This window comes from Triturus cristatus, chromosome 5_2, assembly GCF_964204655.1.
Source record: "Triturus cristatus chromosome 5_2, aTriCri1.1, whole genome shotgun sequence".
Classification (NCBI taxonomy): Eukaryota; Metazoa; Chordata; class Amphibia; order Caudata; family Salamandridae; genus Triturus; species Triturus cristatus.
The window spans coordinates 454,124,664-454,138,776 of record NC_140588.1 but is presented as its reverse complement, the minus strand read 5'-3'; the positions used below and the strand labels follow the sequence as shown (position 1 = coordinate 454,138,776).

Genomic DNA, 14,113 nt, shown 5'->3' with positions numbered 1-14,113 from the left:
TTCAACTTACCTGAAAGGTGATGGTTATTCCCTGCCAGCAGAAGATTTCTCTCATTGGTGTCCGCTTTAAAGTGAGTGCTAGTAAATAGGATGGTCTAACGATACTATATTTATTTCTGCTTCTCTTCTTTTTCTAACCCAGCTCCTGCATTGGTTTTGCAACCCCCACACTGTATTTCTTTGGAAGAAGGATCCGTTGCTAAAACAGAAGAAGACCCTAGTTTTTTAGACAGCATCTTTTGGATGGCAGCACCCAAGTCTAGACGTACAATTGAAGTCAACCGCACTAGGAGGAGAGCTGTAGAAAAACTTGAGAAATTAAAGGTAAAGTTCTTTTTTGGGGCATCTGCTTTTCTGTTGTTTCCTACAATGCCAACTTGTGCTTCAAAATGTAATGTTTGTTCAACATTCCTTCCCAAAGTGCAGCACATGCAGACGTTTTTCAACATAAATGTAATTTAAAACCAGCATTGGCAATGCAGATAAGTCTGGCTTACGAATGCACCGTAAAGCTAGACCTAAAAATCTATGTACATTAATGACCTCTCTCCTCCCATCTGTGCTGCTGCTACAGAGCACCACCATACATTATCTAGTTATCTAAGACTTTAGTAGCATTTCAGTGTCTGGTATGTGCCCCTGAAAGTTCGAGCTCGGGCAGCTGGATAAATAAACAAAATGGTTACAGCTGTATGAAGGTCAAGCCTTTTTTCCCCTGTGGAAGCACACAACTCCTGCCCAAACAAAAGGTACTCCTGGCTCCCAACATGTGGGCTTAGCCAAAACCCCTCTTCTTGTCATTCTCACACAATTGTCTGGCAACAGCTGTGCTGTCAAGACGGACCATAAAAAATTAAACATTGTGGATGTCCTTTTACCAAGAAGGAAAGCCAAAATGTCAAACCGAATAAGTACTAAAAGCGGGTTAAAGAAATCTAATGCTGTGCTTATAAGAGAACAAACCAAAGAAAGTGCCTGGAGGGTTTGGAGCAAAACGAAATCTATGGACTTACAAGCATTGGTATAGCCAATAGGTCTCGCTTTTGGGACCTTTATAAGTATTTATTTATGCAGCACAATATCCTTAGTGCAACAACACTAACTGTTGCATGGCTAAACACTTATAAGGTCCCAAAGACGAGACCTACTGGCTAAGCCAATGCTTGTTTTCTGTAGCGGATGCCTTCGGCTTCTGGTAATACTCTATTGATCTTTCCAAGAATGTTTTTTTGGATAAAAGATTGATTTTCCATTTAAGTCTTATTTGTCTGACTGCATGTTGGTCGGCTGTTGGTTTTCAGTGTGTTATGTTATGTGTAATTGTATAGCACACAACTCGCCTGGGAGGATATCTAGGCGCTGATGTGTGTGCCATTCCCTTGAGTACCTTAGCCTGCAGCTAGAGGAGGTTTTCTGTTAGGTTAATGGCATTGTTTGTCTACCTCTGCAGGTCAGAATGAAATTCAAATTGCAAGAAAGTGGCGGCCCACAACATTTTGAACAAGTTCAACACCATGGCTGGAGGGAACGTATGCATTTAAAACCTTTTCCAAGAGATTTGCTATTGAGTGCCCATCTACAGAATAGTTAGGCTGTGGCTGGACAGTTGCAAATAATAATGACTGACTAGGTTATGCAAACTTCTTAATACACCGCAAACCAAAGAATGAACACATACAGCAGGTCTGGCAGTGATTGCTGTAGACCTTTCAGGATGCTGATGTGAAATACCACTTAAGTGAGGATGTTGTCAGAACCCCATATGCACTCACTCAGCCACACATACGTTCCTCACAGTGAGTAGATCACCAGATCCAGAGATCTTTCTGTAAGCTACCTGTCACTCCTGACTCAACTGTAAATGTATGAGTGATGAAAGCTTATACAAGTCTAGCTGCTACTGCCCTGCTGGACCAGTTCTTTGAGGTGGCAAAGTTTGCAGTACTGCCCCCTCATTTGTATGTGTCCTGTGATGAAGAAAGCCTGCGCTGCTGCTGTCCGAACTGTACCAGTTCCGCGAAGGAGGAAAGCTTGCACTGTTTCTGTCCTGTTCTTTGAAGAAGTCGTCCTTCCACTGCTGTTGCAATGACTCCGTGTGATATTGTTTTCCAAAACATCTTTTGCAAAAATCACTTGTGAAAAAACATATTAAAATAACATTTATTTAGTATGTAGTGTAGTGTATTTTGACCAAAACCTTTTTTCATAAATGTTTACATTCCCTTAACATAGTTATATTCAATTAAGCTGTGGTGTTGAGCCCATAATTACATTGTTAAAAGCAAAACCACAAGAGAGACAATTCAACTTGCTGTTGGCTGAAAATCTAGTAATAATTGGTGATGGCATATGTCATAGTGCCATTTGTCAGGCTTCTCTGGGGCTTACAGTTCTAATTGCGTCATCTAACGCATACGGAGCATCTCACTGCTAATGGATTCTCGGCTTAAAATTTTTTCTTTTTTCTTTTTACTTTCCCATAACAATGCAAGCAGCAACAGCTGAAAGTGTCTGAAGAAATACAGCGTGCTGGTGTCCTTTTTCCTGAAGCCATCCTAGAGGTTGACTTGATTTGGGTGGCGCGCCTGAGGTAACACTATGAGGGGCCCTGCATGAACAGGTGCTGCAGAGCTGCCGCGGGAGCACTGTCAGTGTTGCAAGCAGTCGTGACCTGCACGCGCAGGACGGCGCTGGGACATGCCCAGACTGCCAGCTGCCCTGCATGTGTCACCGGGAGGCCGCCTGTTCCTGGGTGTGAAGCTCGCGCGTCTGATAATGCTGCATTTGGCAAGTGGTGCGGAGCGAGTGAGATTTTAATTAGGAGTCTGGTTTTAAGTGGACGGAAGTAAGAGTATTAAGTAGGAGTAATTGTTCCTGTGCAGACCACGGGTCCGTGTACCAACACGGGGTCTCCGAGGGCCTGAGTATTTGCCGGGGGGAGTGCACACAATCCTGTCAGGTTTGGAAGCCGGTGGTGAAGTGCGAGGCAGAGTTTATTGGAGTCAAATGCCCAGTTCGCCAGGCCTTGCGTTGGCAGCCGAGTCATGGGGTTTAAGTGTCTGCGCGTCTAATTGAGGAATTAATGGCCTTGTTTTCGTGCTTCGGACGTCCAGCTCGTCATCCTTCGCAGCGTCAACCAGCTCTCAGGGTACACTAGAACACTTGGTGCGACAACTTTTCCAGTCAAAAGGAAACGAAAACAAAAGAGGATCACACCGGAGCTTGTCTTTATGGGGCCATGTGTTTAAAGCACCTGGCCCCATAAAGATGAGAAAACGCTTACGACGAACGGAAAGCAGGCGAGGCAGTCCAAGCGGGCCGGCACAAAAAGCCAAAGAGAGGCAACATACATAGCTCTTTTCCAATGGCTGGCCACCGTTTAGCAAAAACGGTAACGCCAGCCAATGGAAATGAGGGGCAGGGCTTAAAGCCCTTTTATTAAAGTAATCATCTGCATTAAATCTCGCCGAGCGAGCTACGCATGTGCGCAGCAACGCTAGGCGAGACCTAAAAATATGTGGGAAACCTGATGAGGGAACAGTGATAATAAGGTAGGAGTCACATAATGAATAGCCTTATAATGAAAACTGCATGTAGGGTGGGTGCAAGCAGAGATGGCTGTGCCCTTGCTTTCTGGAATTTCATAAGGTGCACACAGTTATGTTATGATTACAAATAAAGCGGTATTTAGGAAGTCAGACAAAGAAGACAGACTTGTTGCATTTGAAACCAAGAGGGCATTGGCTGTATTTTTCTGTGAGTAGGCTTCTGAGAGGTGCTATTAAAATTTGCATTGTGAGGATGTAAAGCACAGAATGTTCTTAGATCATGTGCGGTGATGAAGACCAGATTGGAAGTAAAGGATAATGGACCGAAGACAATACATTCATGTTCAAAGTTTTGTTTTAGAAAATGAGACTCTCCATAAGTCTGAACCAGCTAAATGTTTCTGAAGTGAAAAACAAAGTGGAAAACAACGACAATTCTATTGTTCAAATAGTGGTGGTAAGAAAGGCATTGTGGCACAGAACTTTTTGTCTTGCTGGGAACCACCAAAAGCAAGCATTGCTGCAGTGTCAGCTTGGGTAGGCTCCCAGTAATAAGCTGCAACCTTGCCACAAATCTCAGCCAACAAGTTTGTGTGCGACTGCAACGCCACATAGAAAATCTGCTTTATGTGAGAGGTGGGTATTTTAGTAAGATGTGGCACGCTTGCAAATTTCAGAGTGTAAATAAGCGATCTGGAAAATAAATTAACCAGAATGCAGGAGGGATCCCAGGGTGCTCAAGATTTGATATTGAATATAATGAAAAATGTAAGACCGTTGAGGGAGCATTATAATCGGTGTGATAGGTACTCCTGTCAGTCATCATGACCTAGTTTACATAGAGAAGGTGACAAACCTGGTAAATTCCTTTTTTGGTTGTTACAGAGGGAGATGAGCAGAACCCTGATTCTGAGAGTGGTGAAGGAGATTGATATGGACAAGATGACAGCTATATACTAATTGTGTGTCCTACAGGTATTTGAGAGGGATGATTGCCCTACAGGAGAATCTTCCTGAGGAGCGAATTGGAGAGTAGTTGATGGGCAGGATTGCCCACACAGTCAAGTAGTGATGGAACAAACTAAATAAGGCCTTCAACTGAAATAACCATTGACTAGAATGCAGGGTGCGAAACTCGAGACTGAAATGGCTTCCCGCTAGGGTTTAATGGGTGAATGCCAACCCTTCTGATGGAGACATTGCTGTAGGTTTGGTAGGAGGCCCAAGAACTTCAGATATTACATGGTTTAATTCGGGAATCACTGATAGTGATGGGACCCAAGCCCAAGAAGGACCCCATTAATTTTAAGGGTTATAGGCCATTCTCAATGATTAATACATACGTCAAAATCATCAGTAAAGCAATAGTATAGACTCCTGCGGGTGCTGCCAGATGTGGTGCACCAAGGTTACTCTGGTTATGTGATAGCAAAGTGCATACTACTATATTTTTGATGAGTGACCCACATAAAACATTCACTAGAAAATAGTGAGAATGATTGTGTGGTATCTTCTCTTGATCTAGAGAAGGCATTTGAATATAAGGGTAGAAATGTCTGTTTGAGGTTCTGATGGCCGATAACGTTGGCCCCTGGTCCCTCGTTTGGATGTCACTGCTATACTCTGGCGTAACAGTCAGGGTCAAGACCAATGGTATGATCTCGGGGTGCATGGGAACAGTGGGTTAGGTACTAGGCAGGGCTGTTCACCGTTGCTGGTCCTGTTTACACTTGTCTTTGAGGTAATTGCATCCATCCTCAGGAGGAAGTTATGGATAACGCTATAAAGGTAGGCTTGTTCTGGCCCAAAATCAAGGCTGCTCCAACTGCTAGAATCATTTTGTGATATGCCTTGGTTGAAGATCAATTGCTCGAAGTTTAGATTGTTTCCCTTATGTGCCCTGTCTGGAAAATAAAAGGAGAACTTCTCAGCCTTGGGAATGTAGAGGCAGACTAAATCTCTGAAGTCCCTGGCAATACAGGTAGTGCACACTAGGGAGGAGGCCCGCTCTCCAAATATGAGACATTGATATATGGGGTGTGTATATATACATCACTTCTTGAACAAACTGACAGCATCACTGATGGGCCGAGCAATCTTGGTAAAAGTGGTGATACCGGTGTATTACAGAGGACTTTGTACAAATATATATACATACACCCATAAGAGTAAGGAAGGCCGAAGCTGCGAGATGCTTTTGAGCTTATTATAAAACATTTCAACTCCACCACCTACCACAGTGAATGCTTGTCCATAACCACCCCCTTTTGTACCGCTGTCTCTTACCCTTGAGCAGTTCTTGCTGGCTAGTTGTCATATGAGGTCCTCTCTGTCCATAATGGTTATGAAACCAAATGAGGCATTAACAAGAGCTCTACAATTGGCACATTGATGTAACAGGTCTTGCAGAGGACGGTGATAAGAAATGTTGGTGGTTGTTCCCCAATTGAAACGGACTCTAGCATATGTAATTTCCCACATTTTGGTACAGCATCAAGCAGGTGTAGCACAGTGGATTTGTCTATGAGTCACTTTGTTGCAGGGATTCTTCGCTAGAACAGAACTCTGCTTGGGACCATAGAACATCAATATGTAGGGACTAAGTCACCATACTACCTCAATATCTATGAGTCGGAGTCTGACTAGCTATAGTGCCTCCCTTGCCCTCCTAACCTTATCAGAGAAACAAGTGAATTTGCACCCCTGAGTACAACACTCTCGACCCTCTCCGGGATCGCAGTAACAGGACACACCCTTTTGCTTTTTCACTCGTACTTGTCCACAATAGGATAACCAGGAGAAGTTTTGAATATTTATTTAAACTATTGTGCTCTGAAATGCAGGTTACGTCCCACAATTGGAAAACAAATACATAATAAAAATACTGTTAGCTTGGTTAATAATCCATGAAAAGCCCTGTCATTTAATAGGACAGTGACCTAAAGTTCCTCCCCTGATACTATAGCTAAATTATTATATATCAAAGATCTCTGGGATTATTGGCAGGTCCCGTACTTTAGCATACATACCTTCTACATCTCAGCAGACGCAGTGCTCTTGTCCCAGAATTCTTGTTCCATGTGTGTATTTTTGGCTCATGGGCTTGTCATTATGAGAAGATATATATATGCACATAAACAAAAGCTGCATTCTTGTACTATGTCTATGTGCTAGTGCCTGGCCAGAAAGAAGAACAAGGTACATTGTTGTTTGACTTTTTCGGTGGTGTTCAGATTAAATCCCTTGAAAAGAACAGAACACGCTTCCGTGTGAAAGTACAATGTGGCACAAAGGCAACCGCGTTTATATAGTAACGTGTGCAAAGGAAAATGAGGCCTACGACGTTCACAGTTAGGCTAACATAGGGAAATCTACAATGGGCCATGCAGGAACCACACAACACCCCATCCTTGGTCAGGATAATAGCACTTGGAAAGATAACTAGATATGATAAATGTAGTCGGAAAGTCAACCTACTCAAACTTTTGTTTCACAAAAGTGAATGACTAAAAAGTTAAATTTGAAGTAAAAGACAATTTGAAAAAATAATCAAATTAAAGTGCTTTGGAGAAATCCATAGTGTCATTTACCATTTTATAGGCCAAACACTCCATGAAGGAATCTGATTCTGCACACAATTATTGGTCAACAGCCCAAGTCACAATCTCCAAGGAACAAACGTGCTGTCCGGTATCAGCCAATGCTGAGACAGTTACCGGGCAACCTGCATCCGTGTTAATAGAGCCTGTCTGTAATGATTCGTGCGCTGAATGTAACACGGTGTTGTGATACCATCGGCTGACAAATAGCGTAGTGCTCATAATGTCATGTAATTGTTTTGCACAGAGCTGGTCTCTTTAAAGCACTATTTTTTTGATGTTATAACACTCCATAAAACCAATAACTTTTTTTTTTAAACCCAATCTCGCAACATGGGCAAATAATAGTTCTCTCTGGAAAAAATGTATTTAGCTTCAGTGATGTCAAACAGGTTCTCGGCAGATAGTTAACTTGCTCACAGGCTGTGTCCCATGCTTTTTTGTTTGCTCCACCTCCCTAATCTTGTTTTGGGACCAATATCATCCCACTTACACCACGCCGAACATTGTTGCCTCCACATCAGTTTGTGCTGTGTGCATTTTACTATTGAGATGTCCTGCTCAATCTTCATGAATGGCCTGTATACCACAATGGTGTGCCCGTCGCAAAAGTGGGCCTTTGCCTTACTACTTCGACCACTCTTTCCAGCACCTTACTGAACGGTCTCTTAAACTATTGATAAACTTTGGAATGTTCCATCGTGTCATGAGATGATCCGGTACTGAATTCTTACCTTATGTTCTCCACAGCAAGCTCTTCTCCCAATTATTCCCTCGTCTAACCACCAAACTGTATGCCGTAGCTGAGATGCCATGCACTATAGCTCATTGTCTGGCAGACCCAGTTCCCGACTCTCCCAGGGCATTTTCAGTGTGTCATGGTGGAAAGAGCATTTTGTTTAAGGAAACCCTTCCTATCACTGATAGAGGATGTTCCAACATTTAACTGAACACTTAAATCCTTGAGGACCACCCTTGTTAAGTGTATGCCAAGGTTCTTTGTCATGCAGTACCTGAAAGCCCCATCAGCGGAAAAACATACATCACCCTCTTGGTTGCTATTGTTCTTTTAAGCTCTTAACCCAGCCAATGGAAACAGTCTACATGAGTCCCAGTTAGTACATAGGCCTGATGTCTCTCCAAACAGAGTGAATTCTCTCAGAAGTAATGCCACTTATCCTTCAGGGTTCCTCAAATAAAGGCTATCATCCACATAAATGGATGTAATTTGAGTCATTTTTTAACTTTTATGCCTCATTTCCACAGGCTGCGTCTCAAATGATATATCCGCAGCTCGATTGCGGTCTCAAATAGTAAGGGTGAAAGAGGACATCACTGCCACGTTTCTATTTTTAGAGCCCAGCTGTTGCATATCTTCTATCCTGGCTTTACTCTGTGTAGGAGAGTAGGATCTGCACTTATGTTGCCCCCACTTTTTTTTCTGATGTTAACACTGGTTTCTGGCTATAGTCTGGCTGGGTCCCTGCTAATCAGGGCCCCAGTCACTCTGTTCTCTCTAAACAACTTTGAGTGCATATTAGATGCACTAGTGATTGGATACTGTGGTACCTTATGAGCCCCTAGTATATGGTACCTTAGGTACCAAGGGCATAGGTACTTCACAGGCCTACCAGGGGCTGAAGCATGTATTGTGCCACCCCTGGTAAGCAGACTAAATCTGACACCACAGGCCTGCTACTGCAGCCTGGGTGAGGCAGTGTTAGCACTCCTCACTGAGGTATAGGTTCCTATATCTCACCTTACACACACACATATAAACCTATCAGTCACCCCCTAAGGCAGGCCCTATCAATCCTGAGGGCAGGGTGCTTGGTTTTCCATGTGAGGGGTGCCTCTGCCTGAGCAGGGCCCCCCTGCAGCTGGCAGAGTCTATTCTCTGTGGCTGTTTGTGGATGCGGTTAAACCATATACTCTTAAGTGCATTATAACCTAGCGGTAAATGCTAACTTTGGGATGACTGCATCAAAACATGTCGTGTTTGGTGTCAAACGCCTTAGAATCATACCCCCACACCAGTAACTGGTGTGGGAGTATGATCCCACCCTTCTAGAGGGATAGACATGTACCTACTGTGGAAACACGGTAGAATCCTGAAAGAGCCCTGGCATCACAAAATGGATGCCACCAGCACAGACACTGGGCTGCCCTCCTACTGCTGACCGAAACTCACAGTGGAGGAGGCCCAACAATAGGCATCCTGTCACAGGGAGGTGTAACCACCTTCCAGACAGGATTTAGTGTATTGGGGCTGGTCGGGTGCACTCCTAGAGTGCTTTGAAGTCCTGCACTGGGGGAGCAGTAGGCTCCTCTGTGCATATGCCAGCTCAAACCGGTTCAGGGGCTACCAGCCCCTGGTCTGGCGTGAAACTGGACAAAGGGAAGTGGGTGTAACCACCCACTCCCCTGACTCTCCCATAGGAGTGGTCATAGAGCTAGTCCCTCCCTTTCCTTTAGTATAAGTTAGGGAACCCTTGCCATTGCAAACTAGATATCCCTGGACGGCGCTCTGAAAGAAGAATCCTGGACCTTCGTTCCACTACCTTTGGAATACTGAAGAATCTCCCTTGGAGTCAAGGAGTGACTCCCCTGCTTGGCAGGCACCAAAACTTTGAATCAATGGTCGCAAAGTCCCTGCAGCCCCGGAAGTGCATTTCCTGACTTCTCGACGGCCATTGTGAGTCCCCAGCAAACCTTTGGCGAGTGGACCCTACGAGTGACGAGGAACAGCAATACCCGGGTACCGTGCACTATTGTCGAGTGCAACCCCTTCACGACGTTCTACGAACTTGTGCATTGGACCACGTGTGGTCCAATCCTCCAGCAGGATTTCCACCGAGAATCAGTGGCCTACCTCGTCCCGAGTGACCGTGGGCTCCTGTGAAGTGAATCCTCCCGAGGCGTCTTCGCGATCCCTTGCCGGTTGGCTTGTGAGTCCCCTGAAGGCTTTTTCATCTAACCAAAGGCTCCCCTGGTTGTTCCAGGCCTGCCCTGACTTACCCTTGCTGGGTGAGTCCCTCAGACCTTGCTGGTCTGCACCGCTGACTTTCTTCATATTCCACGAGACTTGCTGTTGCCAAGGCTTGTTGGCTCCAATCCGGTTGCCGACACCTCCGTAAGCTGCAGACTTCGTGGGACACTCTGAATCCAGCTCCTGGTCGTCCTTCTCCTGGACCTCGTGGCTGAAGAGTCAAGACACCCGTGATCACCTGAAAACACCCGACTTCTGTGGGCATCCAGCTTCCTGGCCCCGGGTCACTGGCAAGTGACTTTGAACACTGTCTCCACTGCTTTCAGGTCTTCTTTCTTCAGAATTCAGCCTTGGATTCCACCGGACACTTCTCCTGTCTTCACAAGCAGCAAGTCTTCTTTGGCTCCCATTGAAAACGACGCCGCGACCAGACACCAAAAGACACCTATGCACCCGGCTTCCCTGGGTGAGGTAACTCGAGTACTCCGGTGCTCCTGTGTGTTTTGGCCCTAGAACTACTTACCCTGTAAGTGACTTGCTTGTAGACTCTCCCGAAGTATCCTAAAACTTTAAAATTCCAACCGCGACTTGCTCCGTTGAAGTCTGTTGGGATCCGCGGCTGTGTTCTCACACTGCATGCGTCTCCCGTGGGTCCTTTACTTACCTGCCTTGGGTGGATTAGTGAGGCCCCAGCGCTTCTGAAGACCTTAGGCCTTCTCAAGTCGTTCTTCTTGTACCTCTTTTTTAGTATATGGTCTGGTACGCCCCTAGGGCCCCAGCTATATAAGTGCTTAATTTGTTGTGAAACATTGATTTGTGCATATGTTCCTGACTTCTAATCTCATAAAGAGATTAGTAGAGAGTGTCTAGTAATAAATACATATATGTTTTACATATATACCTGTGTGGTGTCCTTTCATTTAGTAATTCAAGAGATTATAAGGTAAAACAACCTGCTTTACATTCCTCTGAGACTGAAGGCTGCTCTCCACAGCTACCACTAGGATAGCTTTCTTTAAAAGGTTGTCTTAAACCTATCTACCATAAGAGTCGAATTGGACTGGTGCAAGGTGGCAACTTTAACTAGTGACCAGCATATGCCAGGCCAACTTCTCACACTCTGGCATTCTGCTTTGAGTGCATCAGCTTGACATACTTTAGGTATACCCCACCAAATCCCATGCATTCGAGCATCCTCCAAATAAACTCTTCCACTTTAGTATCGGACACCCTTTCTATATCTAACACCGTCAAAGCACATTTTTGTTTTCTAGATGACATTCTCTGCGTAGCTTGTGTGTGTGGTGCCTCAAATTGTGCATAGTGCTTTTGATGTGCTATGCACCCATACTGGTCACTACGGTCCAAATCCTCAACTACCACCTATTGGACAATTCCATAAGGCCTCTCTTGAACGTTTCCTATCTCTGTTAAGTATTTATAGAGGAGAGTGAGTAGTAAGATCTAACAACTGTTGGATTCCTGATTGGTTTTAGAATGAATGTTAACAGTGTCTTTCTTATAGTGAGCTTCCCATTAAATCTTTCCTGATACACCTAAAGTATAGTAATGTGTCACAGAAGGTTTCTGCAATTGACTGATAAAACAGCCAGTAAGCCAAGACTCGCTGTGAGTTTCCATCTCGGCATTGCCTTGATTGCAGTGAGGAAATCCTCCTTGATCAGTGGTGCAACAAGCATGCTGCTCTGCTCATCCATAAATGTTGGCAGGGCAGTTCCGTGACAGTAATTTTGAATTTGATGATATTGCATTTGTACATCTCAGCAACAGTGACCTGCCTTATTAATAGCCACTTGAGTAACCATTTCCTCTGAATTCTCTTGCACATATAGTACTTGTAACAGTGGCATCTCCCTTTTCATTTACCAGACTAGAAGCTGCCCTTGCTTGCTTGTCCCCTGTGTAGGTGCTGTGTGTATGATCTGTTAGTGAACCTTTCCAATGTGGTCCATGTATAACCACATTGTCTCCAAAGCGCCACTATCTCCATTTTTCGGTTGGTTTCTGAATAATAAGTGTTTGCTCAAGCATACATTTCGTGCCATACATCTTACCCGGGCAGCCACCTCTCATGCAGCACATTGAATACTTCCCATTCATTTGCTATACTCGCGGCTTCCCCTGCCCCTCCAAGTTAAATTCAAAAATATTACTCTATGCAGGTTAGTAGTTTCCTATATTCTACCTAAAGAGGGGTGTGATCAGACAATAACGTGAACAGGTACACCACACTGGTGTATTTGAATCGATGTTCTTGTTTGCTTGTAGTCTAGTCTGCTGAAGTATTGTGTCAACGAGTGGCAGGAATATACTCTTGCATTAGTTTCACACGGTCTCCAGGTATATACTATAACCACTTCAACCATAACCATTGTTAATCTGTCCTTAATCACTAGTTTAGTTAAAGTTTTGGGGTGGGAATCTGTCTACTTCGCTATTGAGAACACAATTTGCGTTTCCTACCCCATATTGTTGTTCGCAATATAGGCCGATGTTCCATTTAGTAGTGCTGGAAAGAACTGTTTGCCATCAATGTTTAGTGTATATATATTCAGGAGAAGATATCCTACTCATATAACATTCCATATAATAGTAGGCACCTCACCTGAAGATCCGCTTTAGTTTCTTTCTTTTGAAACAAAACCCCAGAGTCACATAAGTCGGCCCTCCTAGTGTATAAATAGAAATCGCTGCTGCGTACAATTGCCCACACCATTTGCATGTAGCTTTTCCACATCTTCTAGGGCTGGATGGATATCCTACAGCATGGTGATTGCAGTCCCACATCTTTTCAAATAAGAACTTACCCTGCCCTCTTGAGCTATTAGTTGATGCCTTTACCGTTCCACATTACTCATTTTATCAGTCCTCCCATTCCCCTGCTAGTTTCAATTCCAATTCACTGCTGCCCTCTTATTCAGTGCAACAGCAGGTTTTGTCTTGAGTGACAAATGTGCCACGCCCCATCACCCCCACACCCTGTCAGCCCCATCAGTCTTTTCAGGCCCGCATCTATCCTGATTTCTTGCACTGGAACAAACATTTGAACAAGATTATTCCTCCCCACCCATGTGTAGCTACCTATGAACTATAAACCTAAATCCAAAACCCTGCGAAAAAAACTGAAATTCACTCTTCACAACCACATTCGTCCTGTTAATAAGAAACCCTTTATTTCATTATAAGGCCTTGAAAAATCATAAACGTTTAACCAGACTTGCAGGTCTAATGACTTACTATCTACGTGAACTAACTGTAAAGCGCTTAAATTAGTCTCAAATTGTGTAATCCTAGGAAAATATTTTATTTCCCAAAGTCACAATTTTCTTTGTTTTAATATGAGAGCACCATCAAATATGTGGGTTCAGCATGTCTGCTGTACCAAAAAATTATTTTGTTTTAATAGATTAGACGTTTGCTCCATGTATAATTCCATGTATAAGAATCTAGCCCTCATATAGGGTACACATGATCCTTGACTTGCTTCTTAGTTTACTAATAGCTTTGTCTTGTACACAAACAAGGTCCATATGTAGTCGTAGAGTAGGGTACATGAGTAGGTTTATTAAGTCATAGTTACAGGATATTCAGATGGTAAATAGTAGATAGAAGTTCAGCCCCACTAGGAGCAGCTCCCTTGCTGCTCAGCCCACACACTCCAACTCACGCTCTCTCAACCACACCAGGCACTCCAGCATTCCATTACCTCATTAAGCACTCCAGCATTCCACAACACCTCATTCATACTGACTGAGCAGCAGGGAACAGGTAACTAAGGTAGAGGATACATAATGAGAATTCAAGCAACAACAATAATATCATTACAACAAAAGGAAATAACATACAGGTTCTATGACATTAGATACATTACAATTACAACAAGGTAGCAGAATGCAGGACTAGAAGAATAAAGAGGAAGTCCTACAAGATGACAATGACATCAATGTAGTAGAATA

At 43.9% G+C, this 14,113-nt stretch overlaps 1 protein-coding gene across 1 annotated transcript in view; it reads left to right on the top strand.

Moving 5' to 3' along the window:
- MRPL32 (mitochondrial ribosomal protein L32) overlaps nt 1-14,113 on the top strand; it is a 65,726-nt gene that overhangs the window by 25,545 nt on the left and 26,068 nt on the right. The window contains exon 2 of the mRNA XM_085607423.1: nt 143-324. Coding sequence (XP_085463549.1) covers nt 143-324 — 182 coding nt within the window. The remainder of the gene's footprint in view (nt 1-142; nt 325-14,113) is intronic.